The sequence below is a fragment of the Hesperophylax consimilis genome, chromosome 8 (assembly GCF_061612785.1).
Source record: "Hesperophylax consimilis isolate HC1 chromosome 8, BYU_Hcon_1.0, whole genome shotgun sequence".
In the NCBI taxonomy this organism is placed as follows: domain Eukaryota; kingdom Metazoa; phylum Arthropoda; class Insecta; order Trichoptera; family Limnephilidae; genus Hesperophylax; species Hesperophylax consimilis.
Genome location: NC_142843.1, coordinates 15637061 through 15663623, shown reverse-complemented (window position 1 = coordinate 15663623; position 26563 = coordinate 15637061). Strand labels below are relative to the sequence as shown.

The 26563-nt window shown below is 35.9% G+C and overlaps 2 protein-coding genes across 3 annotated transcripts in view; both read left to right on the top strand.

Moving 5' to 3' along the window:
- Nucleotides 1–15838, top strand: part of DAT (Sodium-dependent dopamine transporter) — a 51362-nt gene extending 35524 nt beyond the window's left edge. For both annotated transcript variants that reach the window (XM_089634935.1, XM_089634936.1), the window contains exons 4-11: nucleotides 6301–6455; nucleotides 7574–7758; nucleotides 8425–8698; nucleotides 9512–9615; nucleotides 9880–10117; nucleotides 11520–11748; nucleotides 13112–13380; nucleotides 13938–15838. In XM_089634935.1, coding sequence (XP_089491061.1) covers nucleotides 6301–6455; nucleotides 7574–7758; nucleotides 8425–8698; nucleotides 9512–9615; nucleotides 9880–10117; nucleotides 11520–11748; nucleotides 13112–13380; nucleotides 13938–14117 — 1634 coding nt within the window. In that variant the 3' untranslated portion in view covers nucleotides 14118–15838. The remainder of the gene's footprint in view (nucleotides 1–6300; nucleotides 6456–7573; nucleotides 7759–8424; nucleotides 8699–9511; nucleotides 9616–9879; nucleotides 10118–11519; nucleotides 11749–13111; nucleotides 13381–13937) is intronic.
- A 3700-nt stretch (nucleotides 15839–19538) lies between these two features.
- LOC149421609 (ankyrin repeat and MYND domain-containing protein 2) lies at nucleotides 19539–24648 on the top strand. Its single transcript, XM_089634454.1, has 2 exons — nucleotides 19539–19740; nucleotides 20472–24648. The coding sequence occupies exons 1-2, from the start codon at nucleotides 19561–19563 to the stop codon at nucleotides 21477–21479; spliced, it is 1188 nt and encodes a 395-aa protein (XP_089490580.1). The 5' UTR covers nucleotides 19539–19560; the 3' UTR covers nucleotides 21480–24648.
- Nucleotides 24649–26563: the final 1915 nt, after the last annotated feature.

Genomic DNA, 26563 nt, shown 5'->3' with positions numbered 1-26563 from the left:
AAAGAATCGTAGAAATATATTTCCCATTGTGAGCGAAGCACTTACCCGGCACTTAGCGGCCGAGACTTTCTGTCATAATGCAATAGTTCCGACCTTCTCCACACCCCCTCTTCCCCGGTAGGTACCTTTCATCCCCACCCCTACGGGTAGGTACCTTTTACCTCCCTTTAAATTCAAGCTTTACATACCCCAGAACTTTAGGGGGGTGAGTGGGGGTGTATCTAGGGTAGATTTGGAAAAATGACGACTTCTGGCGGAAAATTAATTGAAAGCCTAGACTCGAATCTCTTCATATTATTTATGGCTGCAAAATTGATGTAAAATTTTATTTCACGGCTCTCCTTGTTCGATACATTTTTCGGCGGGTTCCAAATTAAATCAAGAATGCGAATCAAAGAGCTTTGAGAAGGAACTCGAAAGCAGATTCTTTAATTTTATTTCAATGAACGTAATTGAATTACTTACATATATTTTTAGTGTAACTTCGTAGTAATTCAACTTTTCTCGTACAATATAATAGTTAAATTATTTGGTAGCTATGGGTGAGCAAAATATAAAATTAACAGTGTTTTATATGGTGACCGGATAAATCATCGAAATGATAATTCATCACATCTTTAAAAAGTTATATAAAGTGAAAGAAAAGCGAAAGTGATGGAAAGTGAAAAGTGAATGTAAAGTGAAATGGAAATATAAATATAAAATATATATAAATATCGTCATGGAAAGTGATGAAACAAAACTTTATTAACTGGGTTTAGTAGGTTTAAATTTTTTTCATCCATTCTAATGACTTTATATCACTTTTTAAAGGTGTGTTGAATTGTCACTATGTTGAGTTATCATAGATTCATTCCAGTTATCGTGGAACCGTTTTGTATAGCTACCCGCTTATTTGTATTTAAAACTCGTTAGTTTTAAAAAATGGTTGATAATTGTAAATTTAAAAGCTCAACAGCACATGATGGAAATATCGCGACTTGGAACAGTTGCGCTGACCTAAAAATTGTTGAAAACAATCTGTGCAAATTTCATGAAGCTAGTGCTCTTTTTTTTTACTTCAGAATAAAGATTAATTTAGATGCATTTTTTCCAACGAATATCACTACTAAATTTTTTTTTAATATTTCGCAATACGTCTTATTTAATATAGCCAACTTAACGGGAGTAGTAAATGCCATGTAGTGCCTCTAGAGTTGGTTGGCTGCGGGGCCAAGGACCATAAAGCACAAAGCACGTGACTTATTCAGAGATTTCTGGAATCGCCGTCACTTCCGTTTTCCTTCCCTCCGCCGCTTTTCACGACTTTGACTTTACCGCCATTTTCGTCCTCAGCTCTTTGAAAAGCGTCGCTAGAAAATGAATCAAATTATTTCACCAAAAAGTGAAAAGTTCTTAGGGCCCTCCAATCATACTTATCAAGTACGAGTATATGGAACATTATTTATAGAATATTCAAGATCAAACAAATATTTTATAGTTCTACATAAAATGTACGTAGGTCGTAGATACCACTAACTCGCTATTGAGAAAACAATATATTTCAGGTCACAATCAAAGCAATGACTAACGAATTTTCTTTCTGCTGTGATCGTTATCATTTTTTTCTTGATCTTCGTTCTACATTTTTAAAGTTATTTTTCTTTGTAAAAAAACTATTTTACGTGTCGTTTCTAGTGTTAACCTCAATCACTAACAGAGTTCCGACGTGCGACCTTAACCGCTTCTGTGCCAAGAGCGAGATATCTCGCATTCTTGGCCGTGCCCAGCAGGCCAGCCATAGAAAAATAGCGAGTTTTCTCGCTCTTCTTTGAGCCTATGTATTATACATATGTCCCTTTTTTTTAAAAATATGTTTATCTATGTGAAGGGAAGCAAAAACGTCGAATATTGAATAAATTTGGTAAGTCATTTAAATATCCTTTCAAGGTGTAATGTTTTTAATTTATAAAAATAAGATTTAAAAATGATTTATTTTGATTAAAAATTCACGGCCTGCTGTGAACAGCTACACTTCTACCTACTGGCATTTAAAAGGTTAATGTAGGTGACACATTAAGCTGTACGCATCACAGTTTGGCCTATTTCAGCATATAGCTCGCTATACACTACCGATGGGAACGTATGCTGAAATAAGCCAAGCCACGAAAATCAGATCTCATCACTAAAAACGTACAGAAACCATTTCCAGAAAAACCATTTCCACAACGAATTATTAACGGTTATCTTTAGGCTGGCAATACACGGCTACTACTTAAGGCGAAGCACTACGAAGTGATGCAAAATCAGTTTGAAAATTTGATGGCTTAGAAATATTTTAGGCGTTTTATTTAAATGCTGCGAGTAGAACACTTCTTGACCTTTGAAATAATCGATCATTTTCTTGTTTTTATCCTTTTATAAGCCCTTAAAAAATAAGAGTGTCAGGCCTGTATAAATTGTTTTAAAGTTCAAAATCTCCTACTTAAGAACCGTTTTTCGTGAATGGTTTTATTGTGTAATTTGGCAAAATAGGTTCTTTAGGAAATGATAGTAAAACATTTAAATATTTGCCCCTGAACTTCGTAAACTAAAATAAAACACTTTTTCTTGCATAAATCAAAACAGGTGGCCGGTGTAGCGGAAATTTAAACCTTATAGTCATCTACGTAAGAAATATTTTAGTTAGGAGTCAAAATCGACTGCTTGTAATAGTCCGTGTAGTTCTTTCCGCAACTAAAGTGCTAAAGATTATTACACTGTTAAAAGAAAAAGTGTCAATTTAAAAAGAAACCCTTAGCGCCGTATTTAATATCTACAACGAGGAGAAATTGTCAAGTCTCCGTTTTCGGTACTAGTTTTACCCGTCTGCGTTTCATCTAGTCCCGTTGTTAAATCGCGTAAGAACATACCCTCCGTAACGTGATTTATAGTAATCCCCAAATCTAGTGGATATTATGTCTGGGGTGGAAAACCCCTCCCTGGGGGAGTCCGTTAGATAAAGGCGGGTAGGAATGGTAGGATATTCATTCCCATCTCTGGTGGGATTGCTGCGAGAAGAGACGAGTAGGTACCCAGTATAATGGGGTCACTGAGTACAGATTCGGTCTCAAATCTGGGAATACATAATGCAGAAAGGATAATAAAATAAATAAGCCGGGACGTGTACGAAGGGCACTAGAACATTTCGATTTTTTTTTTATTAACAAAAAAATATATATATACTTATATATAATCATTTACCTGAGTCTATCCGCAGATCGTGCGGTCAGTCAGTAGGTAGTAGTAGTAACTACACATGATTCGACGTCAGTGTTGCAAGTACCCAACCAAATCTTCTGTCTTATTTAAACTGGATCAACGTAAAAAAAACTTGCTTGAACAAAAATTCTTGCTTGAAAAGACATAATATAAAGATAAATAATTACAATAACTTGACATCAAATACCTCAAATCGTGTAACTCAAATTTCTAACGTATATTGGTAACATGAAGAAATAAATAAATATCCTTGGACATCTTGCGAGCTGAATAAACGTCAATAAAATAGTGTTTTCCTTATGCGACGTATAAACAGGATTGAATTTTCGTGAGCTGACCCTATTCATTGCCGCGAAATTCGCCGGCCGTTCCTAGCCGCAAAATTTCCGCGAGCCCAGCCACGAATTACGGGAAAGGAACGAAGCAACCGCAAACGGCTCGAAACGCCCAACATAATTTGCGGCTCGACTCGCGGCAATTTTGTACTGTTTTACATGTCATGAGTAACTTTTCTCTAATTTATATCATTTTTGCTATCTGTTTTACACCCTGTCTTCTAATTTTAATATAATATAATGGTTTTTGTCTTGGTTTCACAATATAATTCTGTCATATCACAAAGAGGATATCTATAATTGGTTTTATTTTTGGTATGACGTAAAAATTATAAAATGAAACTGCTGATTAAACCCATACATCCATATTAAGAAAAAATATCAAACTGGGGTCCCACTTGGCTACCTCATCTATCCTAGGAACATGCGACTTCAACTTAGTCTATGAAATAGACCGTAGAATAGATAGATAACCCAGCATAACCAAAAAGTTCTGATAAAGTCAAAAAGTGTGATGGAGGTTTTAGCCAGCCAAGGAATCGAACACACTACGTCTGGGTAGGACCCAAACGCGATGCCAACTCAGCCACTGACCTTTCAATTTGTTTATGTTTTCTTCTAATTTTATTTCTTCTGGTAATTCGCCAAATATCTTGGTCTTAATTCTTAATCTTGGTCCGTACATCAACGACTTTTGTCTCTGGGTTTTTTTTCTGAAGGGTGGTCTTATTTCCAGAGATGTGCAAAATGGTTTTTAGAAAAGCATTTCAAATGCAAAATGCAAAATACCTATTTTCAAAATGCAAAATGGTTTTTCAGGTTTAAAATAATTAAATTACAGGACAGTGAGACAATCAGACAATATAAAATGTTGTTTTCTAGTGCACACCCATTATTTGACCATAGATTGTCACAGAAAACTCCAAGCAGGCGCACTAGAAAACCCACAGATAATATAATACAACTTTGAGAAAACCAATATATATTCTATATTATGTAGGTATTATGTAGCCTTAGCCATTATTAGATTTTAGAAGTACGAGCTTCTCAAAAACATCATCACTCATCTTTCTTCTATGAGGTCTCATGATTATACCTCCATTTGAAAAGAGACATTCAACTGGTGCTGAACTCGGAAGACAAGTGATTTGATGATTTGATTGACAAGACATTGCATTTGATGAACATGTGCTTAACAGTAAGGTAGTCATGAAACATTTCAAAATCGGTTCTTTTGTCTTGAAGGTATTGCAAGGATTCTAAATCCGGAGTTCCTGCTGTTGCTGCGGAAGAATCAGATGAATCTTCATTATCTTCGAAAAAATAAGATTCATCTTGTACAAGACTATTAGTTCCACTTTGTGGAATTTACATAACATTTTTGGTACTTTCTTTTAATTTCCTTATTTGAAGTAAAAACACTGAACGGACTCTGTCCTTCTGTTCTTTAGGTGTTCACTTCATTTTAAAAAATGGATGCGACACTGTAGCGCAAATTGTACTTGTAGTAGCGACTATGCTTCCTTTTAAAACCTGTCAACAAGTTGAGTAAGTGGCGGAAACATTTCCATTCTCAATGCTGCCAATGAAGGTAACATCTTTGAAGCAAATACTTCATATTTGTAGTAATGTATTGATATCTCTCACATCCCTGAAAGAAAAAATATATTTGGTAAAAATGCAGTTCGTACATATATTTATATAATGAAATAAGATAAGCAATGCCATACAAATTATCCATCAAAATCCATCTTCACTTGTATATTCTTAAACTACTGAATATACTAACATAGCATTCTACAATTCTAGCATAATATATTGGTTTTCTTTAGGAAGCGTGCATAGGTAGATAGTTCGATATGAGATATAATAGTATTAATTACAGTACTTACATGATTTTAAATCCAAAAACACCACGACCACAGATTATGAATCCATTGAAAACACCAAAAAGTTGCGCGGGACTAATGTTGGCAACGTAAAAAAATAGAAACTGTTATCTAAAATTTAATATTACAGCGTCATGGCCCCGTATTCACTATTTGAATATGTATTTTTTTAATGGTATTACTTAATTGCCAGGGCTCCTACCAGGTAGCAACTTGACAGACGTAAATTATCTCTCATAGCGAGGTTGAGGACCGACTAATATACTGGGCCTATGATGAAAAGATTAATGGAGATAACAGGAAGAATGTTGCAAAAAAGCATTTAAAATGGAAAATGCATTGAGAAAAGCATTAATGCAAAATGGAAAATACCCATTTTGCATTTTGCATTTCCATTTGAAATGGATTTATTTGAAATAAAGCACATCTCTGCTTATTTCATATATTTTCTTCGTTTCTTTCGTGTTTGTGCTGCAGCTTTTCAATTTTTCTAAGAATTTCAATTGATGTATGGCCATTAATTATTTTTGTAGATTGAAAATAAAGTATTGAAGTAAATAATTTGTTTAAATGACAAGATATTTAACTACTTCAGCATTTCTTTGATTTTCGTATATTTATTTTTATTCAGTATAATTCTCATGTATAAACTTATCTTTTAAAATATCATATTACAGGTATCTACCTACTTCATCGCGAGTCTGAATCATTCACACAATTTGTTCCAATTTTGAAAATGACACTTAAATTTAACCGAAATGAGTGTTTTTAAAAGTAAGTGTGGATATCAACAGGTGTTCAGAAAAGGTAAAAAATAATAGGATTATCGTTTCCAGGGATCGGGTACGCTGTGGTCCTGATCGCGTTCTACGTGGACTTCTACTACAACGTAATCATCGCCTGGTCACTTCGCTTCTTCTTCGCCTCCTTCACCTACATGCTCCCCTGGACCTCGTGTGACAATGAATGGAATACGCCCCTGTGTAAACCGGTTAGACATTTTGTTTTTGAGGCCTTTATATTTTATCTTCATCCAACAAATCGAATTTGTAAGAAAGGCTTTGCAAAATACACGTTACTACCAATGTGGTATATAGGTAGAGTCAGCTTTAGGGTTCGACGTATGGGCCACGCATATCGGATCATGTTAAAAACTCGTGGAACATTTAGGTTGCCGGTCACCTTTGACACGCTCGTTGAGTTCGTTCGCGGTCGGAATGATTACTTCACACGCGGGAATAATATTTCACACTTTTATTGCAAGGAATGCAGATATATATATTATTGCAAGGAATATATCATTGTGTTATTTATATACATATATATAACACGATGATTACTACTTTATTCCGTTTTAATTAAAAAATATAAACATTAGTTTAACGCTAAAACACATTCTTTTTTATTTATTTTAGCGACTATATAAAACATTGTTCATACAAAATATAATTGTGAATTTAACTATAGTAATGATATTTCACAATCTACCTCACTAAGGTATTCTGTGCTGAGGTGGACTAAAGTTATTTAACTGTCATTTTCGATGTCATTTTGATTTGGTCTGGTGTGATGGATACGTGGTCTAGTATGGGATTCCGTGTTTTATTTAAAGTTTCAATAATATATATTTTTTCATATATTTTTAGAACATTTGGTATGTCAAAACTATTGAAATTAAAATAGATTTAAATATCCGTACACAATTTTCAAAGTGGGATCACAAGACACGGTAAACCAGGCTTAATTAATCTATAAAGCTTTCCACATAAATATGTTATGTAATTTTAGTCTTCTAAAACAAGAAAATATTTATAAATGGTCAAATATGTGAGCAGTACTAAATAAATTAATAAAATAAAATAAATATTTGACCATTTTTGTTGTTTGTTTTTGGGGTGTTATGCCGTGTTGCGCTAACTCCTTCTTTAGCCGACGTTTCGGATCACATCTTCGGATCTACCGGATCTGCCCTGATGATGGACACTGCAACGCTGTCCGAAACGTCGGCTAAAGAAGGAGTTAGCGCAACACGACATAACACCCCAAAAACAAACAACAAAAATGCTTTTGGCCGTGAGAATCTAAAAACTTACCCAAATATTTGACCAGTTTGAGCTGATGACCCAAAACGACACTCGCCAGAGCAACAGTTCGTGGACCGCGGACCCTAACAGCACGGCCCTGCCTTTCAGCACCACTGCGGGCTTCAATACCACGGACAACATCACCACCACCTCGCTGGCTCCTCCGACCCCGGACCCGAGGTTTACCTCGGCTGCCTCGGAGTACTTTAAGTTAGTCATTATTAGTTTATTTTAACTACCTAAGTACCCACCTATTCTATTTCTATATAGCCTGCGATAGTATATTTTCCTACCTGCCTATAAGATATATTCCGAAATGAGGTGATTGGAGGAAATCTACATATTATTCGTCCAAGGTAGGTTCTTAATCGCTTTTCTGTATTCGAAAAGAATTTTTTTTAATTTTCCCACATCAGTTCCAATTTCGAAAAGTTCATGAAAATACGCACTGACGGAAAATATGTTATATATAGGTACCGCGATATTGTAATTCCAAATTTGAAAGACAATTAAAATAATATTCTGTCAAAATATATTGTACATGGTTTTAAGGGACGTACTTGACTTTTTTTTATTTTTTAATCTTTATATTGGCTTTCACCCATTAAGAGTGATCTTAAAAATACTCCAAATAATGAGAGGAACCACTTGTTAAAGTAAGTACGTTCGATCATCAAGTATATTATAGGTGTGTACTTTATCGCTTCTTTGAATTTGTTCAAACAAATATTCCCAATTTTTAAAATAACACATAAATTCAAAGCAAATCCAAGTTGTAGAGTTCGTTGAACCGGAGTTACAGACACACATCAGAAATGAATATTTTTGATGTTGCTATGAATTAGCAGTAAGTAGGCACATTTTGAATTCCAACAGCCGCGCAGTCCTGGAGCTGCACAAGAGCGCTGGAATCCACGACCTGGGCGTGGTGAAGTGGGATTTGGCACTGTGCCTCCTGGCTGTCTACCTGATCTGCTACTTCTCCCTGTGGAAGGGCATCAGCACGTCGGGCAAGGTGGTCTGGTTTACGGCGCTGTTCCCCTACGCCGTGCTGCTTTGCCTGCTGGTACGCGGTATCACGCTGCCCGGCTCCGCGGAGGGCATTCGCTACTATCTCAGCCCCAACTTTGAGGTTATCACACAAGCGGAGGTAAATTTTATTATGCCTGTTACATCCGAATTATACAGCATCAAATAATGAACTTACTTATAAATGGACAGTAAACAATAATTTTACGAAGATGATTTTTTATGGAATTGGGTGAAAGTGAATGTAGGATACACACAGGGAATGGGAGAAAATGGATAACCAAATCACTTACCACGGTAGCATCTGCGAAGCAAACACAATAATTCAGAGCTTTTATTTTTTCCCGCTCAAAACAAAAGAACTCGATTTGTCACATTCTTCTGTTCAATTTTTCAAACTAATTAGAGATATTTAGGAAAGGTAGGTACTGTCGATAAATGGCATCCCGGTAAGAACCAAATATATTTTCAATTCGAAATACAACAACGTCAATTTTATCTTCAACAAAACTATAATTCAAGTAGATACCTCTAATAGTTTTTACTGGATTTAGTTCTTCTTAAATGCAATCTCGACTTGATTTGGTAGTAGCATCAGTTGGCCAGAGTGATTCTTTTTAAGTCTTCCTCTCTGAATGTTCACATTTCTGGTCACCAGAATCGTCTTCTTCTTCTTCTGTCTCTCATTTAAAGATTGGACGGCTGTTTTCACTCTGGAAACAGCCGCCCGAAATTAAAAAAAAAATAAAAACTGTTTTTTTAATAATTGTACAATTGACAAAGGGTCGTCAGGATATCAGCAGGGACGTGTTATTCGTGTATCAGCCTACCAGCCCATCATTGTTCATATAATTTAAATTGAGTGATGAATTAGAAACAATTTTCATCAATCATTTGGTAATCACTGTATTCTAAAACATGCTTTATCTACAAGGTGTGGGTGGATGCAGCAACGCAGGTGTTCTTCTCATTGGGTCCAGGTTTTGGAGTATTGCTGGCTTACGCGTCCTACAACAAATATCACAACAACGTCTATCAGTGAGTCAATGTTACACAAGAAAGATCCTTCTTATCCTCCACATATATCATAATAGTCCAACAAGTCTCTTACCATAAAAATATGTATTTTTTTAACTACCCATTTTCTTCATTTTGGTTTCGTGTGTTTGAATATAATAACATATTATATATTAATTTATATAAGCCATGACAACACTTTCATTAGAATGAACTATTTCAACGAAAGGACTGCTTGACATACTAGTTCATTGAACTGTTTTATATGTTTATCTATCCATCTAGGGATGCCCTGCTGACGAGTTTCATCAACTGTGCCACCAGCTTTGTGGCCGGCTTCGTGATCTTCTCCGTGCTGGGTTACATGGCGCACGCGTCGGGCCGCACGATTCAGGACGTGGCGACGGAGGGGCCGGGGCTCGTGTTCGTGGTGTACCCGGCCGCCATCGCCACGATGCCGGGCAGTGTCTTCTGGGCGCTCATGTTCTTCATGATGCTACTCACGCTGGGACTGGACAGTTCAGTAAGTACTACGTACGAGAGAGATCAAGTACCTGTCCCAAACAGCTTCGGCAAAGCTGAGCAGTAAAAGAAGGGTTATCCACCTTCTTTAAGCCGACACAATACACTAATAGCGACAACAGCGTTTTCTCAATATATGTTCTATTTTTACGTTTATCATAAATTTTCCACTACTATTGGGATATAAACTTTTTCCCACTTTTTAAAAACTATTTCATGACAAAACCACGAAAAATACCCCGATAAAGTAACATATTCAAAGAAAGGCGCGATGAAGCAAACAATAAACTGTTGAGCTACGGCCACACAGGCAGGTGCACGCTACACACAATAGGTGCACACGACACATGTTCGAACACGTGTACCGGCAGCGTGATAATGTATTCGAAATGTAATAAAAGTTTATCAGGAAACATGTTAATTCATTCGTTAAAGGCTTCCAATCAAGTTTTTAACCGGATTACCAATAATTTGAAGAGATTTTTAATAAATTAGCAATACTCATTGTTCTCCTTGTAGGGACAGTTATTAAAGGAGAGCCTTTGCGGATCTACCAAACAAATTATGTACAGCGTATCAAAAAAATCAATACTAAGCCATATATTTCCCGATTCACCTCAAATAACTTTAAATCGTAATTTCGAAATTCTTTGTAGAGATATTGAAACTCTTCAAGCTTCTAGATGAAATAAAAATTTGCTTGGGTGCAAAAAGTTCGTATTTCAGGCTCGAAATTTTAAAATTAAATTCTCTGTGAGAAGTGGCTTTCTGGTTAATATTGAGAGTGACATCGTTATGAATGATCGTTTCTTAATGTCAACCTATTTTGTATTTAAGCACGTAGCGTACAATGTGGCTCTAGTAGATAAGTGTAGCACCTAGAATCACTTTTTAAATTGTTTCCAGTACCAAATGTCAAAGACATATTTAAGCAAGCTTCCATTATAAAAATGTGCCAAGAAAAAAATAACAAAGAATACCAAGAATTTTACAAACTAATGAGAAATGGAAATCAATTTATTACACTTAATTTTAAAACAACACAAATGTAAAACCATTATATTTACCAAGCCATAAAAACTACAATAATCTCCCTTCTGAACTGCGCTGTATTGTCAACCAATCAGAAAAAATACACGAAATAAAAAATTTAAAAAAAACTTAAATTAAACATTAAATTGAAAAATCTATATTCCATACATAAATATTATTACAACATAAAGCCTATGTCAGAATCGTGGCTCCCTTATTAGACAAAAGAACTCATCTTTTCTGAAAAGGTAGGTATACAAAACCAACGATGATCTAAAATGTAATGTTGTTAAATATTTATGTATCTATATTCTTTATATTACAATAAAAAAATCAATGTATTCTATAACCCATTGACTTCAATATTTCAGTTCGGTGGGTCCGAGGCCATAATAACCGCCTTGAGTGACGAGTTCCCCATCATCGGGCGGAACCGCGAGATATTCGTGGCCGGTCTTTTCTCGCTCTACTTCCTGGTGGGCCTGGCCAGCTGCTCTCAGGGTGGCTTCTACTTCTTCCAGCTTCTGGACCGCTATGCCGCCGGCTACTCCATCTTGATCGCTGTCTTCTTCGAAGCCATTGTCATCTCCTGGATTTATGGTGAGTTGCCTTCCGTTAACTGTTTAACCGTTTCTTTGAGTAAAATACCAAAGCACAGGAGACCCATTGTAAAACAACAATTGAGTTCGAATTGTACTTGGCGTGAATGTGCAGTTTGTTCATAAGCGTCCAGTAAACAAGTTACCTATCCATTCCGGGGCACATCGATGCTGCAAGCTGCAAGACGCGACGCCGATTGCTGAACGGCTGAAAATGCAAACACCCTTCTATGTAGATATTATCAACTCTCCACACATACCAAAAAGAAAATATATGTTAATGATCGTGTTCGATGCTCAAAGCCGGTATTCGATTCACATTCTTACCTTTTTTTGCATTATCTTCACACAGGAGGCCCTGGGGAAAATAATAATAACTCAGGACCTTTCATCTTCATTTTCGTGAGGTTGCAGAAAAATACAACAGTATTTATGGATGTTGAAAATAAACTTTTTTCTATTAATTAAAAATTTTTGTATGGAGATTTTTCAATTTGAGGAGGCATATCTTCAAAATATAAATAAAAAAGGTATATTTTCAGCTACATCATAATATCATATTTTCAATCTTACCTAGCTCGGGAAGTTCTGGGAAGGAAAAGACTATGAGGGTGTGAATCTGGAGATCAGTGTGTCCAGGAGTGATCCATCCCTCCCATTAAGGTACAAGGTCAAAGGGTCATTCTCAACCAGTTTCTCCCGATCCGGCCGGCATAGTCCAGTGGTAACGCATTGGACTGCCATTCCGAAGGTCGCGGGTTCGAACCCGGCGTGCGCAAATAAATTTTATTTGATTAATTTGTGTTATTTCACAATTAATTAATTCAAATTAATTAAAATAATAAATAGTATATTTGCGGCACGTTCCAGAGTGGAAGATACTACCAGTATCGCCCTGGTGTAAGACCACCATTCAGAATTGAAACGTTGCTCCAAATGGCTTTAGCCGTGTTTAGTGACTAGATCTGAATAGCCAGGTACTTCCCCACCTTCCTCTTTCCCTTCCCCACTTACCTTCAGCCTCACAACATCCCCCAATTGGGGATGCCATAGTCTCACTGGCTCCAGACGGGAGCAGTTGGGACTCTTGTGAGGTATTCACTATAAAAAAAATAAAAAAATAAAAAACTACATGGTGGGCATAAGCATCCACCGCCAAGATCTGGGCAAACCCCACCCCATGAACCAAATCAACAAACGTAGCGAGCCACTTGGGATAACCTATGACAGACATGCCGGCTATTCAACGAATCGTTCTCAATGGATAAAATGCCCATTTTCAAAACAATGTAAGCTTGGTTAAAGGGCACTTTTTTAGGTTATTTATATAACGAATCCATACTGATACAGTTTTCATCGCACAGGAACCCAAAGGTTCTGCGACGATATCCGTGACATGATCGGCTTCGCGCCGGGCGTGTACTGGCGCGTGTGCTGGAAGTTCATGGCGCCCCTGTTCCTGATGTTCATCACCGTGTACGGCCTGGTGGGCTACACGCCGCTGAGCTACGAGGACTACGTGTACCCGGGCTGGGCCAACGTGCTGGGCTGGTGCATCGCGGGCACCAGTGTGGCCATGATACCGGCCGTGGCCATCATAAAGATACTCCAGACGCCGGGGACTTTCTTGCAGGTTAGAACATTCATTCATCTTTTTATTTCATGTAGGTGTAACTACCTAGTATCTTTTGAAGAAACGAAACAATGTCTCGGCCTCACGTAAATATAGATACACGAGATTACTTAATATCAGTGAGATAACAATAACAAAAATGGAAAATAATGCATTTTAATAGCCATTTTGTTCAAAATATGGATAATATTACTATTTTATTCAAGCCATGTTTTTATATGGTGAGTAGGCTACGTTTTAAAATTATTTTTTATTAAATATTTTTCTTTATTGTTCTTATGTTCATAGTTTGGGAGAAGATAGGAGAAGACAAAAACTATTATTATTTTCCATTGGTTATTGAAATAGTCGTTTTTCATTGTTAATAACTGAAACAAATTGTTTTTAAAATGAAATTATGAATGTATTCACCGCCGTATTTTGTATTTTTTACTGCTCTTACTTCACCTTTCTAAGTTGTTCTGGTGTTTTTTTAAAAGAGAGAGGATTCGAAAACAGTGATATTTTCGACTCTATAAATCGCTTTACTTATTTTTTGGTTATTTTATCTGTTCCAGAGGATTAAAATCTTGACCACACCCTGGTGCGACACGCAGGCAGCCTTCCTAAATGGGGTGGCGGTGGAAGGGGTGGCTATGATCCAAGGTGTCGAAGGAGGCTCGGTTGCATCTGAAGGAGTCCAGAGGGTGGCGGCCCCAGGGGCGGAGGAGAGGTCCCCAGAGCCCGAGGATGTCTGAGGCCCCGCGCGCCTCACATTCGACCTTTACTATGTTTAATTTTGATCAGTGTGAAAGAGCGGGTAGGAGCTTCATTTAATTTTGGAAGGCTGGTCAGTGAGGATGGACAGGTAGGAACTACATTTACTTTTGGAAGGCTTATCGGTGTGAATGGATGGGTTCTGTGTAGGAACTATATTTAATTTTGGAAGGCTCAGCGTGAATGGGTGGGTATAGTAACTATGTTTTACTTTGGGAGGCTTATCAGTGCGAATGAGCGGGTAAGAACTATGTTTAATTTTGCAAGTTTGATCAATGTGCAGTGTGAATGGACGGGTAATAACCGTAGATGTCGATATCGTGGGTGATCACTGCCAAGGAGATTTAGAAACATATCAACATTTAGTAATGAGGCTAACGTAAAGGCCAAGACGGAGGGAGATACCAGGAGACCATATCAATGATATGGTGGTGTCCCCCCGCGGTATGTGGCATCTTGGTGACTGTTGGGAACGAGGCGCTCAGAGCAAGGGTGGTCACCCTCCTCCCCAGATCCCCCGGTGGGAGGGTGGCAAGCATTGCTGCAGCTGGGAGCTTCGTTCTCTGAGGATATTCAGCTTTATTTACACTATTTCATTGATGTTTAACAATATTTCAAAAATGAATGTTATCAAGTTATTGTAGAGATAACACAAATAAACAGCGTAAAGTGTATGTTAGTCATCTATATTCTTATCAAAATAAATGTTTTCTTAGTGTACCTACTTATTTAATATGTGTCTATGTTAATCTCTAAGTAATAAAGATGTTTTAGAGGTAGATACATTTATTCTTACATGCAATAGAAAAATGTGAGCTTTCGTATTAATGTTAAAAAATAACGATATTTTAATATACCTGTATGATGTAGGAAAACTAATGCGTAGTAATGGGTTTCTAAATAACGGAATGTAAAAATGGTATAAAATAGTGTTGTTTATTTAAGTTTTTAATAGTAAAGATATTCCGTGCATGGATATTGTATAAAAATGTAGAAAAAAAAACAAAAAAATATTTTAATGTAGTAGAGAAAATTAACCAGAAATATTTTATCAAAATAAATATATATATAGTAACATATTATATACGGAGCGCGTGAAAGCCTCCTTGGAAATGCTGTATAGATAATAGTAAAATTATGATGTTAACGTAATTTCGAAAAGAAATATAAATTTAGCGAATGAACCATAATACATATTATATAAATAATATTTAGATCCTATAAACAATATACCAACACATTGATGACTTGTAGTAAATTTCAAACGTATTTTGATGTTATATTTATTAATACTTAAGTATTAAATATATTTTTAACGTTTTATGTTTACGTCGTAATATCGCAAAGGGCAATGCGTTATTACGAAATTAATTTTTTTTATTCTGTTGAAAGCTCTCCAAATATTTTAAATATAATAATTTAACTAAAAATACAGTGGCAGCCATCACTGTATTTTTTAATTTTATTTTTTTCACAGTATTTGTAATTATGTTGCAATTAGCTTACGAATTTAAGATGGATGTTATATCAATGTATTATTTTAAGTAAAAAGCTTCTCTGTACTAAGTGTATCGATGTGATATTTATATAAATTAGTGTTGTTACAAATAAAGCTTTAGGCATGGAGAGGGTGAGGAGTATAAATCAATTTTCATTACAGCCATTGTGAAGATTGGTTTTATTTTTCATCTAATATAAGAAAATAAACAATATAAAAACTACACAGTATTTTATTGAATCTCTTCTGACTCTGACTACATGATACATGTGTGAATTATTAAACGAAATGTATATTATAATCGACGCGTTCATAGACGGCGTGATTTTAATTATTTCATGAAAATACACTTTGCGCAAGTTACGAGTATGCTCTAAAATATTAAATCAAATTATTTTTTTGCGCCCAAACATACGCATTATAAATATGAATAAATAGTTATGTGCGTATAAAAACTCAATTCTTTAAAAAAAGAATAGAGTTTTATACAGAAAAACAATTTTTTTTTAAATTTAACAATTTTTTTTATATAAGATAATGTGTCCTTACTGGGGTACCCCGTTCTAATTTATTCGTATTCGTATTCATATTGCGTTAGTACGGGCACAAACAACACTACATCATTTTTTCGAAGAAAACTTCTACTGACCACTTTGTGATTATTTATTTTATTCATAAGACAAAAACTTAGTTTAAATTACTTAATTTATGTACACAATCTACACGTTTCTTTAGGAGGAAATTTATTTAGTTAAAAATTAAGTATCAATCACATATGAAGAAGGATGGCAAACATGTGCAAAACGACCAATCCCGAATAAATATACATAAACACCCTTAATTTTATTTTGCTTCATTTATTCCACGTCTTTGCTTTGGGTGATACCCGGCAAGAAGACACAAAGGTGAATATAATATGATGCCACGTAATATTATATATTATATGCACAAAATATGTACGGCCCCGCGAAAAACCACGAAAGAATTCCGACCTGTAAGATAATGATTAAAATCTTATTTTTCGTTAGGTATGTACCTACCAACGTATCGACTCCTGGATGGCGAGGTAATACCAAAATACTAATCGTTTGTCTTTTCAAATGGGTAGGTACATAACTACTTTCAAATCAATAACAATAATATTTACAAAACTGGAAGGACTCCGATGTAGCCCTTTTTTACATTAACACCAGAAATAAATAATTTCCCCCATGGCCCATGTCATCTTTGGGGATGCTGTGCTAAAGGAGGGAGGAAACATAGAGACCGGCAAATCGTTCCACATCCGAGCTGTTGAACTCAAGAACCAGCCGTAGAAGCGACTCGTTCTCATGTGACAAATGTCAACAGTGTACACATGTGTTTCCCGGCCATGCACCGGTGCCGAAGGGATCGATGACGCTAGTTCCTCGGAGCATCTTCCAACGCAATATCGGTAGAACAAGGACAGCATACCTACCTGACGCCTGTGCTCTATTACAACCATGGTTCGTTATGAACATTGAAGTCTCCCAGAACTACACTAGTAGCGGGGCAAGAGATCATCAATATTTTTGCTCAAATGTTAGAATAGCTATCTGATTCTTCTGAGAGGTTCTTGCCGTACTGGCAAGACTGGCGCGCACTCACATTACGTCAAATCTGGAATTTCCCAGATTCAACAGTCACACACAGTTGACGTCAGCTCGGCTATAGAGACATACACCTTCTTTGGGTCTGAACTTGCCCACGAGGGTGAAGCCCGGACAGTTCAGATACGAGGCGTCTAGAGGCTCGGCTATCTGAGTTTCAGAAAGGAAAAGAAGGTTGGGACATTGATGGCATCCAACCTCCAAACAGAATCCTCTTCAGCCTGGAGAGGAACGGAATGTTGGGGTTCATAATCTTATATGACTGGACGGTGTGGAGAGGAACACCGCATCTTTTGACTCAAAATGAACTGGATGGAAATAGCAGGAATGGTAGAATTTCTTCAATGGTTGTGACACCAATAATGAGATCTTTCCTATACTATTTGGTTAACCTTTGTATTTGATTGGTAAATGATATTATAGAAATACGTAGTGGAACTTTTTTTGGTTTGATGCCAACTTAATACATTATACGAAATGTTATAAATGATGTCAATTTTAAAACGAAACCGAAAATATTTATGTTTAATTAATTATTTTGCTACCGAGTGTCAATGTTAATTCTAACGTACATTTCATGTTTCAAACGGGAAGGAGTTATCCTAAATATTAATGTCAAGAAAACGAAAGGGAGATTTCAATAAAATCATTAAGAAACATGAGCTAGTCAGTCTGGTTGGTTAATTCTAAAGCAATGGAAATGGAAGCACTTGCAAAAATGTTGATAGGTTCCTTCTAGGTATGAAAACCTTCAACCATAAAAAAATTATCAATTCAACCGCGTTTCAATATCTTTTCGGCTACAGTTGAGTGAGTAATCGTTCACCGCTATTTTCTGTTCAGGGCCGCCGCACAATGGCTGAAGTTTGAGTGCTGGCGCGACGTTGCTCCCTGATCGGCATTTTCCCCAAATGATTTTTTTACTGATGATTTCTCAATTAACCACTGACACTAAAATTATCACTAAAAATACACCGAGAATCTAATTAATCTGTAATGGGGCGCAGAACACAGATGTACAAGGCGCGCATGAACAGTGTGGTTCTTAGATGTGTTTGAAGGCGTTCGGAATCAAGTTGTTTATGTACTTCATTTTATTTTGCATTTCAAATTTATTTTAGAAATAATGAAAAACATTTTTAAATACTCGTGCTTTGTTCGATTAGGGTTAAAAACTTACATTTTTAATAATTACACGTGTTGTCTTGGTTCAAAGTCAACATTTTTTCCAATTTTTTTTCTTTAATAATAATTTCTATAAAAAAAAGTTTCAACTCAAATAACATTCTGTATCTACGTACAATTTAATGTTTTAATTTTTTAACTACAATTAATCTATTTATTTTGTATTTTTATTATCTGTATATAATATACATATATTTTTTTTAATAACTATTATAATCACAATACCTAGCGTACAGATAAAAAAATATTTCAAAGCATTAACAAAAATAAAGTAAATGAATTTCAAAAGTATCAATAATTTAAATTATCAAAAGTATAAATAATCTTTACAAATCATAAAACTATTGTAACCTTTTTATTTAAATTATTGAACTCTAAATTCGATTGTTGTGAACTCCTGCATTTAATAAATCTACACATACCTACACGAACAACTAGGCAAATATCAACATTTTACATACATACATCTCATTCCAACTATAGTTTTCACTCTCCAATACAACGTTTACACAGTCTTGGTAACAAATACTTAAACAATGTAAATGTATTTGACAATAATTTGAACTTTGCAAACTTTAAACGGAGTATGTGCGAACTATTTTTACCTAATTTGTAAACTATTTTTATACTTTCTTATTATCATTATGGTTGATTTGGAAGATTTTGACCGATTTTCTATTTTTCGTCTCACTTATTTGTACTCTATCCATACCTATACTTTTTAAACTCTTACATTTTATGTACTATATTTTGTCAACTCTGATATTTTTTTATGTAACCTGTATTTTGCTAACACTGATTTTTTTAAATGTAATCTGTATAACTAAAAAAATAAAGACGTACATTATTATAGGTAAAAGCCGTATGGGCGTTTAAATAAAATAAAAAAAAATAAATGTTGAACGCCGAGAGCGGTGTCGCACCAAATCATCAAAATACCCCACTGTGCGCCGTGCCGTACGCATTTTCGGGGTATATCTTAATTTTTATTTCTGCCTGGCTAGATAATTCCACACTGGTTCGTGTTGTCTATCGTCGTACTTCCTCTGTAGTCTTTTTGTCTATGCCAAATGTCATTGTACAAAAATGGCTACCGAAGCGGGCGTCAAAATGCCCGGGCTTGAAGGAAAAATATTTGAAGCTATATCTAACTCCAATGTTGCTGAGTTGAAATCACTTATTTTTCAATTCAAAAAGAAAGTGGATTTTTATGATGAGAATGGCATGACACCATTGCAATATGCCGCTTATAAAGGAAGTAAAGAAATGGTACAAATGCTGCTGGATCAGGTAATATTCACAATAGTTATAATATCAATCAGTTGTGCTATTTATTTGACTACGCGGTCGCGATTTATGTTAAATTGTGTTTTTAGTATGTGGGTATTTTTATAACTATCATTTGACGTTTCCAAGGTAATTCAGCTTCCCGTTATGTTGCCTTGGTTGACGGTACGCATAAGTGAGGTTAATTCCAAATCACAATGCTATAGACACAACTATTATTGAGCTGGCGAAGACTGAAAACCTTTATTGCGTCTCCATTATTTTTTAAATAGATTCAATCCGTTTCATTTTATAAATACGTACTTAAAAAAATAGGACTTTGTGTAAGTCCTTATTCATACCCAATGTAGTGTTATATACAGAAGGCCGTAATAATCTTATTTGGTAACCACTGAATTAGGCATGCACCAAATATTGAACGATTTTCAATTAAATATAATAATAAAAATTCACATAATTCTCTTGGGTATGATTATTGATTATTTAGAAATAAAATTATATATGCTTTTACCCATTTCCGTTTTTATACTTTTGTATTTTTTTCTTTACCTGTTCTCAAAATCCTTTGACTGTGCAATCTGGGATCATGTGTCGTTGAAATGAGGATATTGCGTGAGGAGTTGATGCAGGATAAAGAAAGGAATTTGTCACCTGGATGGGCATTGATGCTCTCAATGAAGGATGATTTGTCTTGATTAGAGTAAGTGCAGTATTAAGTTTATTGTTATTTCCAGGGAGCAGATGTAAACTCGGGACAACATGAATACAACTACACAGCACTGCACTTCGGGGGGCTGTCAGGGAATGCAGAGGTTTGCCAGCTGCTCATGATAGCTGGAGCCAAAGCCGTGGCCACCAATTCCGTGGGGAGAACTCCGTCTCAAATGGCCGCCTTCGTCGGTAACCATCACATTGTCGCAACCATCAACAGTTTTATTCCTAAAAGTGATATCGATTACTTTACAAAAGTTCAGGGTCTGCAAACGGAACCGTTGTTTCCTCCAATGCTGAGTGATCAGTTACATAAATTTGTTATGGAAATAAATGTGAACCCTATTAGAGTGGCTCTCAACCTGCAGAGGTCCCTCGGACTGTCGGAAAATATGGACAAGGTTAAGAAAGTCCTGGAAGCCATGTGCAACAGGGAGATGAAGCGAGCCAACGAAACCAACGAAGTCATGGCTTTTAAGTTCCATTACATCGCTTACTTAGTGGGGGAGATCAACAAATTGCGCGAGAGACACATTGCCTTCAAAGAGCAGAGAAAGGAAGAAGGTTCTGAAGATAAAAAAGTCGATTTTGTAGAACTGTTTTCAAGAAAACTTTTGAAACCCGGCAAAGACGGCGTTAGTTTAGACTACCAGGACAGTTTCTTGAAAGAAGCCGTTAGGGAATTCCCATTTAGAGAATGCACTATATTCCATCAAATGATATCAGCCTTTACAAGCAAGGACCCTCCTAGCTCTCTGCTGGTGATCTCTTCAGCTATTAACGGACAGCGCGGCTTTGCCAGCTCTGTGCCGTGCTGTAATACATGCGGGGAAGAGAAGCCGGCCAAGAAGTGCTCCAAGTGCAAGGCGGTGCAGTACTGCGACCGGGAGTGTCAGCGCCTGCACTGGTTCATTCACAAGAAGGCGTGCACCCGCCTGGCCAGCACCCCTGTCACTACGCAGGCTCCCGTGCGCGTCACTGTTGACACGGGAGATCTTAGTCAACACTTTCAAGACTTAATCGCGGGATAGTACTGGCTTTCCTCATTGATGTTCTTCACTCGGTACAAAGACATCTCCCCCCACGAGGATATTTTATAACCCACAAATACACTTGTGTACAAATAAATGAACTATGACTTGTTGAATAATTGTATTTCTCAGAAGGTTGGCCTACATACCTCGGAACATTATTTTTACCATTTATTTTTCCACGCTTTTCAGACACATTTCAGTAATATGCTGGTTTTTAAACGGTTCATCCATTCCATTATATTCTATGAGAATTCATTTTATTTATATATTATATTATCCGAATCTATTTTATTAAAACAGAATTTTTCCTATTGAGAATATAAAGTTTTATAAATAATGTATAAGTTACATCATGTCAAGCAATATTGCTCACCGAATCAAGCAGCAAGCACATAGGGTGTAGAATAGTGGAAAATATACATTTTAATATTGTTAAAAGAGTGTTAGATTTTTTCAAAAATATATTAATAAAATCACCGACATTACTTTAAGCTTAAACGTAACCTACATTATAATCTACGCGTTCATAGATGGCATTAATTATTTTATTAAAATACACTTTTTGCAAGTTATGCATTAACATATTAAGATAAATTATTTGTTTGCACCCGTACTAACGCAATATGAATAGTTGTAAAAAAACTCAATACTTTTAAGAAAAGCTTACAAATACAATACTGTATCTATGTTTCAATCCAATATTGTGTTGGTATAGCCTTTCTTGAAAGAATTAAGTTTTTATACAGACAAAACTATTTTTTTTCATTTTGCGTTTGTACGGGATGCAACAAAAAATTGTCTTAATATTTTAAAGTATAACTTACAAAAAGTGCATTTTAATGAAATAATTAAATTAACAACATCTACGAACGAGTATGTTACATTTACCCATCCTCTGAAAAGAGTTACGCTAACACAATTCTTCATTAAAATGGGTTAATAATAGATCTTTAGTAAACTGTGTTCTATATTTTATTGAAAAATAGTGATGAATTATCTATTTTAGGGGATATTTCACCATCGTCTTGAAAAATATACATTACAATAAATACCCATTTACAGTAGGTAGAAAACTCTGCTAACTTATCCAAAATATATATGTATATATAGCCAGTATTCGTAGGTTCGGGTACCAAATAGTAAACTTGGACTTTACGGTGGAATCGAAAATAACACATTATCCTGTAGATGCTTATCAAGAAAATGGTGAAATATCCCCTAGTTACTTTTTGCCTTTTGTTATGTTTTTGACCTAATGTTGTTTTTTGTGTTTCTTGTTAGAATGATAGATTCAGCAGAAGAATAAATCAATTGCACGGTCAAAAACATCTAATGGGAATAAATATTGAGTTAGTATAATTCTATTCGGAGCCGTTGATTTGTGTCTCACCTGCAATGGAAGCTAGAATTAGATACCATAAACTAAAATTAATTCAACAATCTTATGTTTATAAAGTAATAATCATCATCAAAATTGTTGTGCCATATTCCTATGTACATGCTTTAAAGGATTAGGATTATTTGTTTGTATTCACTCAATCTGAAAGTTACAGAAAATGAAAAAATATTTCCACCTTATTTCCCCGTTTAGAAAATATAGACTCTGGTTATAAACATAAAATAATCATTCGTTTATGGTGTCAATCTATGTTAAATTTTAGTAGGATTCAAGAAAAAATTAACAAGTTATTGCTGAAAATTAGTATAAATAATGTAATTTTATTACTTTTGAATGTGTGAGTTAACCCCAATCTAATTTTTTATTAACCCACTGGCGTACGTGTTGGCATGTTGGGACGCATGCCGATATTTAGCATTAACTTACAGCATGTCATGTCGCCCGGCTCAGAAAAAAAACTACATATATTCATAAATGGTTGAATTCCTTGTCAAAGAAAATGTAAATTAATTATTTTCAAGCACTTATTTTGATTTCAGCTGTTTTTCTTTTAAAAAAATCCAAAGTTTTTGTTTTAACAAACTGAATTATTAGAATCAAAATGGTCTCATGGGCTTTTTTGTATCGCAATGTTTTTAATGACATTGTTTTTTTATATATCAAGGTGTGTGGTAATACATCGGCACTTTGATGCTTATGGCACAATCTAGGTGCACCTTGGTGTTCAATAATAAAATAAATTTCGATGTATTTACATTTAAATGGTCTATTATAATATCACCTAATCAGTCTTTCATAGCGCCAATACTTTTCTTAATTATTTTCACATTTAGTGGTGACCGTAATATTCCAATCATGTTTTTTTTTTTTACAATTCTCCATTTCTAAGTAACAAGTATAATTATTATTATGCACAATAATGTTATGTTGACCAAAGATTTAATGCAAGTCTTCATTACAGATAAAATATTTTTGTAAGCATACATCACATGTCATTACTGCCAAATAGTAATAATTATATGACATTAATTTTTATTAATAGATTTTTAATGCAACAAATGATTCTTTTCAGCGTGAATTCTATGAAATAATTGGATATAAATTCGCATTCTAGTTCAAACATAAGACATGCTGACCAAATAAAATATTGTCCGTGCAAACTAACCTTGTGATTATGTTAAATGATGCTACGCATAATATCTGTCTTATGGTTATTATCATTGCAAACTGATATCTACCAAGCTTGGTATGTAATTATTTTTAGGAAACATCGAATATACATAATATTAATGTTTTATTAGTATCTTAAGTATTTTTGTAACTATTCTATTGTTTTGTTTGTTATTTTTAATTGCATAATAATAAGAAGTCACCCTGCGTAGAGTACTAAATACTTAACTGAAATTATTACAAGTATTATTTTTTTGCAAATAATACATTTGACCATTTAGGGTAATTTATGAAAAAAAAGTACTTTAAAATTTGCTTTTCTAAAGTAAAAAATATCCCGGTGGGGTACTGTGCGTAGGGTGCGCCGTTGTGATACATAACTGAAGACGCGCCTTGTGTATTTTACACAGATGCATTTAATTTTGTAACACAACACATTTTCATCACCGTATTTGTATAATAACTGATTATATATAGATGATACAATTTATATGTATATGTATGGTTTTGATTGAAAATTTAAATCGATTTGCAATAATGTATTTGTTGTTTTTGAACCAAATTATTATCAATAAATAATTCTGTTTGATTTGCAAAGCTGTATTTTTTTATTCAGAACGCTGTTGCTGAACCCGTCTCTCGTGTCTAGGATGGTGACCGGGTATCTCATCAAAATGACAGTTCAACACACCTACAAAAAGTGATATAAAGTCATGAAAAGTGATAAACACAAAATAGGAGGTAACTATTTAACCTAGTTTTTGTTTCATCACGTTTAATGACTATATCACTTTTTAAAGGTGTGTTTAATTGTCATTTTGATGAAATATCATGAAACCGTCTAGGACGAACCTAGTATGTATGAAGAATTTGTAAGTAAATCTAAAGTCAAGGTGTTTGAAAGAGAGAGTACGAAAACAGTGTGCAATATAGTTGTGAATGAGGAATACTTGGAGCAGGTGGATGAGTCTGTGTATTTAGGAAGTATTTTTTTTTTTTTTTTTTTTTATATTTACTCCACACAGGAGGCCCTGAAGAAAATAATTTCCCTCAGGGCCTATGTCATCTTTGGGGATGCTGTGTGGAGGGTCTTTTTGTGGAGAGGAAGGAGTGAACATGGGTCTTGAAGAGTCCCATGTTGTAGGAGGGAGGAAACACAGAGGCCGGCAGTTCGTTCCACAGCCGAGCTGTTGAACTTAAGAACGAATCGTAGAAGCGACCCGTTCTCATGTGACAAGTGTCAACTGTGTACAAATGTTGGGCGCGCGTTTGGCGTGTATCCCGACTACGCACCGGTGCCGAAGGGATCAATGACGCTAGTTCCTCAGAGCATCTTCCATTGTAATACCGATAGAACAAGGACAGCATACCTACCTGACGCCTGTGCTATAAAGATTTCAGTCCGTTTGTTAAGATTGGGGAATCTATCAAACGGACCGCCCGTTTTTGCACAGAGTCAAGGGTTTTTTTCAGGTATTTTGGGGCTCCGAACCAGAGATGGCTGCCAAATTTGACAGTAGGGCGCACTTGCGATTTGTACAGGGTCAGCAGTTGCGTACTATTAAAGTATCTGCGGGCCCTGTACAGTACGCCCAGCTTCTGAGAGGCCAACTTTACTCTGGCTTCGATGGAGCCCCCGTACCTGAGCTGGTCACTTATAGTTACACCAAGCATATCAATGGAAGGCCTGTTCGGAAGATTGCTTCCGTTGAAGGAGACTAGATTATCATTTGGATCCCTTTTAGACGTAATCAGACAGGATTGGGTCTTTGAAACATTAAATTCGACGAGATTATTTTTACCCCAGGAGGAAATACTCTCGAGATAACCGTCCATTCTCTGCTTCAAAGCCCTCCGAGCCGTTGGAGTTTGTGTGCCCTTTGGGGGCTTGTCAAACAAAAAGCTATCATGAACTGTACTGTCATCCGCGTAACAATGAATCGGTGCACATGTCAAAAGGTCATTGATGTGCAACAAAAACAAAGTCGGAGACAGAACCGATCCCTGTGGGACGCCAGCATTTATGGAGTGCGAGGAAGAGGTGAAACCGTCAGCAACCGCCTGAATCGACCTATCCCTTAAAAAGTCAGCAATCCACGTACACAGGGATGCGGGAAGTCCGTAAGAATGCAATTTGTTGACAAGTCCTCGGTGCCAGACCCGGTCAAAGGCCTTGGATATGTCTAGTGCGACCGTTTGGGTCTCACCGTGACGTTCCAGGCACCGCCCCCAAACATGCGTCACATACGCGAGAAGATCACTGCACGAGCGGTTCCGCCGGAATCCGTATTGACGGTCGTTGATAATTTTGTTCTTCTCGAGGTATGTGAGCAGTTTGTCGTTGATCACACGTTCCATCACTTTGGACAGAACTGATGTGATCGCTATGGGGCGGTAGTTGGCCGGGTTGGAGCGGTCACCTTTCTTGGGAATAGGGTGAATTACCGCTTTTTTCCAACCAGAGGGCACAGTGCCACACTTCAGGGACATTTTGAAGAGCTTTGTCAAAACT